Consider the following 3,936-nt stretch of genomic DNA (forward strand, 5'->3'; position numbering starts at 1 on the left):
CACAGTAAACACAGAGAACTGGGGAAGAAGACTGGCAATGCCCAGTAAAAAAAAAAAAAGGCCCTGAATTTCTGCATACCTTGAGAGGGCATAAGGTGTTATCATAGTCTTAGATACCAAATGCTGTACCTTTACAGTGTGATCATCTGCAGCAGATGCTAACCACTTGCCATCAGGACTAAATCGGAGACACTTAACAGCTTGTGTGTGACCCTACAAAGACAAAACACATACAACATACACTTTTTGGGGGGTCTTGGTAGAAAATCCCGTTTTCCTCTCTCTATTTTATATTGTCTCTCTAATATATTAAAATCAGCAATGCTGATTATAGTATTATGGACTCCAGTCTGCAAAACAATAAAACCCTGCCTGCGTTCAAGTCTGCATGAGATTTAAAAAAACTATTTGGTGCAGTCCCTTGGATGAAAACTCAAACTGATTTAAAAGTAGGTGATATCAATTAACACTGATGTAGTTAAACCGGAGCAATTTTTCAATAGACCCCAAGGCCTAAGAATTCAGAGACTTTAAAAGGCAATCCATCAGTTTGGTATGAAGAGACAAAAAAGGGGCCATGTGTCAGCCAGCCTACAGTCCATGTATCCCAGGGGTGGGCAAAATACGGCCCACGGGCCAGATCCAGCTCGTGAGGCCATTCTATCTGGCCTGCGGGGCCCCTAAAAGAATTTGGAAAATTAATATTTTTCTGCCCTTGGTTCTTGTCAAAAATGACAGGAAGGAAGGGCAGTACCCAGGGGAAGCCCAGCAGGCTCCAACAACAGCGGGGCCACCCGGCTCCACACCCTCAGCTAGGAGCGCCAGCTTGGGTTTCTGGGCTGGGAGCACGTGGCTGCCCCGGTGTGGGAAGCTAAGATAAGTGGGGGCGATGGGATCCCAAGCAAGGAAGGAGCGGCCCCTCCACACCCACGCCTGGTGCCCTGCACTGCAGCTGCTTGCAGCCTGCATGGGGCTTCCTGTGCCCACTCCGGACAGCCCCATGCAGGCTGCAAGCACCTGCAGCATGGGACACAGGCCATGGGGTGCCGGGCATGGGGCTGGGAGGGGCTGCTTTCTCCTGCCCCCCCACACTCAGCACCAGCTTGTAACCTGGCCCCACTGACAAGCTGGCACTGGGCCTGGGTTACAAGCTGGTGCTGAGCACGCGGAAAAGTGGCCCCTCGCCTGCCCCATGACCAGTGCCTGGGGCTGCCTGTGCCTGCACCAGACAGCCCCGTGCAGGCTGCGAGCGCCTGCAACGCGGGGCGCCAGCAATAGGGCAGGTGAGGGGCCACTTTTCCCCACGCTCAGCACCAGCTCCTTACCTGATGGCGAGCAGGGGGTCGGGGCTGTGCGCTGCCTCCCACCTGTACCGTGGGGCTGGAGGGCACTGGGTGTGAGCAGGCGGGGAACCAGTGGGAGCACGGGGCCTGCACCAGTGTCTTGGGGCCAGTGCCGGTGCAGCCCAGAGCAGGGTGGCAGGAGTGTGGGGTCCCAGCTGGCAGGGGCTCTATGGAGCCGGGCCAGCTCCCCCCTCTACCTGCTGGTGCAGCCCAGGCCGGCTCCAAAGATCCCTGCTAGCCTGTGCCCCACTTTGGGCCCCACCGGTGCTGGCCTTGGGACATTGGTCTCAAGACATTGGGACGTTGGTCCCAAGATGGTGACCAGGGGGTGGAGCACCTGTCAAGGGGTGGGGCACCTGTCAAGGGGCGGGGCTACCCATGCGGCCCTCAACAGCCTGCCAAAACTGGGTAAGTGGCCCTCCACTCAAAATAATTGCCCGCCCTTGATGTATCCCTATGATAATATTTCACATTGCCTTTCTGTTCACTAAGGCTCTCTACAGGAGGTCAGGCCATTTATAGTCAAGACATGGAGTGCACAAGTCATGGAATTTCCTACAAGTTAATTGGAGATGATCCTTTCCCCCTTCTTCAAAGAACAGTGAAGCACCCTACCTTGTACCTGAAGACACAGCCTTTCCTTCTAATATCCCAGAGCTGAAAGGAAGAGAAGAGAAGCAAAAATAATATAGCCTTAGGACTAGAGCTGTGAAAGACTCTGAAACATCATAGCAGAGCTACAACTCTCCATATTACAGCATCTATAAACATTGTAGAATGGCTACGGGAGAGGCACACAGCAGATGAATGAGCTATTACAAAGTCCATGCAAGATACTTCCTGGCATCCACACAAGTGGAAGTAGCACTGAATCCTTCTGTAGCCTTTAGCTGTCCAAGGGAAAGCAAACATTGACAAAACATATCATGTTATGAAAATTAAATTCCTGGTGACACATGCAGACTTAGCCGAATTGTCGTTGCTCCATTTATTTTAATGCAATCGCACCTACTCATACCAGGTGTGGTTTGGCCTCCAATACTGGGACTTGAAAAGTTAGCCACATTCCATACGAGATGAATCAGACCCTCATTAGGATACATTGCAATTATAAAAATACAAGCAGGAATTTCTAAAAGCACAAGTCCATACAGATGCAAAGGATGACTTATGAGCCTCCACTAATGACAAAAACAAAACAAAACCATCTACACCCATCCAACATAAAGGCAGAGAAGAAGAGAGAGTATTTCCAGAGAAAATCAGCTTTACCTTAATGTTAGTGTCCAGAGACCCTGAAGCTACGAACTTTCCAAATGGATGGAAATCAAGGCTACAGATATTTGCTTTGTGCCCCACTAGTGTACGAAGAACTGCAAAGAGGTAAGTGGCAGAGAAAGAGAACAAACAATTAGAGCTTATTTTCCCCCCAGAGAAAGCACAGAAATTCAGCCATTCTGCCTTCAACATTAGGCACGCACAAATATTGTATGTTGGCCATGCTGTACACAGGCTGTTCATCTACATCATTTACAAGACAAAGCAACAGTACCAGATGGATTGTTCCCAGACCAAGGGTTCAGCATCGCTTGCTGTAATTCTTGAAGTTAGGCACAGAAACCATTCACAGTGGTCAAAGAGCTACATGCTGTAAATGGAAAAATCACCATGCTAAAATAGCTAGCCAACAGGGCTGTGCGAAGCTTTGGGTGCTGATTCAATTCAGAGATTTGGCTCAATTCGGTGGCCAAATCTCCAAATCCAAATTGAATCAGGAGACCAATAAAAAGGTCCAAATTGATCTCAAGTTCTTTGAATGGATTTGGAAAAGAGTCAGAGAGCTTCGGAGATTTGGGCAGTCCCCATTCGCTGCTGCAGGAAGCTGGACCTGGACTCCGTGCCCATAAGCAGGGGGTGGGGGTAGTGGGGGCTGGAGGAGGGGGGAGGAAACCATGGGGCCCAGCCCCAGCTCTCGATTCTTTAAAAAAAAGCTCCACTCAGCAGCAGCCTTTGGGGCTTCCAGGGGCTCGTGGCAGAGCCCCCCATGCAGTGCAGGGCAGTTGGAGGCAGTAGGGATCACCCCCCGAATTGGCAGCAGCTGGTCAGTGCTGGGCTTTTTTTTTTTTTTTAAAGAGCTGGGAGACTGGGGCTGTGCGGGGTAGCCATTGATGGGGCTAGGAGAGGCAGCAGGGGATGGGGCCTGTTTGAATCTCCAAATCAGATTTGGCCACATCGATTTGGGACAGCGACTGAATCACTGAATCAAATCACTGTCCCCTGAACCGGCCAAATCCAAATCCAAAGCAAATACCAGCCACTTCGCACAGGCCTACTCGCCAACATTTATCTGTTCATGAGAAGATAAAGGGACATTTCAGTGGCCATTATATTGTTTTCTAGGGCACACCCTTCCACATGACTTTGTGTCTAGTCAGCTGATGCACAAATCACAACTTCCACTATTGAAGCTCTAATATTAGCTTCCTCTAGTGATATTTAATGGTTGGTGTTGTATGAAGATAATGTAAAGAGAGAAGAAGGATGCTTAGGAGTCAGGCTGTCACCTTGTAACTACAATTCAGAAGGAAATCTC

General features: G+C 49.8%; 1 protein-coding gene across 2 annotated transcripts in view; it reads right to left on the reverse strand.

Annotated features, from left to right (window-relative positions):
- Positions 1-3,936, reverse strand: part of KATNB1 (katanin regulatory subunit B1) — a 29,246-nt gene that overhangs the window by 14,040 nt on the left and 11,270 nt on the right. For both annotated transcript variants that reach the window (XM_025199771.1, XM_025199770.1), the window contains exons 4-6: positions 2,616-2,716; positions 1,959-2,000; positions 130-213 (exon numbers count right to left, since the gene is read on the reverse strand). In XM_025199771.1, the coding sequence (XP_025055556.1) occupies positions 130-213; positions 1,959-2,000; positions 2,616-2,716 (227 nt within the window). The remainder of the gene's footprint in view (positions 1-129; positions 214-1,958; positions 2,001-2,615; positions 2,717-3,936) is intronic.

The sequence above is a fragment of the Alligator sinensis genome, unplaced genomic scaffold, assembly GCF_000455745.1.
Source record: "Alligator sinensis unplaced genomic scaffold, ASM45574v1 scaffold203_1, whole genome shotgun sequence".
NCBI classification, from domain to species: Eukaryota; Metazoa; Chordata; order Crocodylia; family Alligatoridae; genus Alligator; species Alligator sinensis.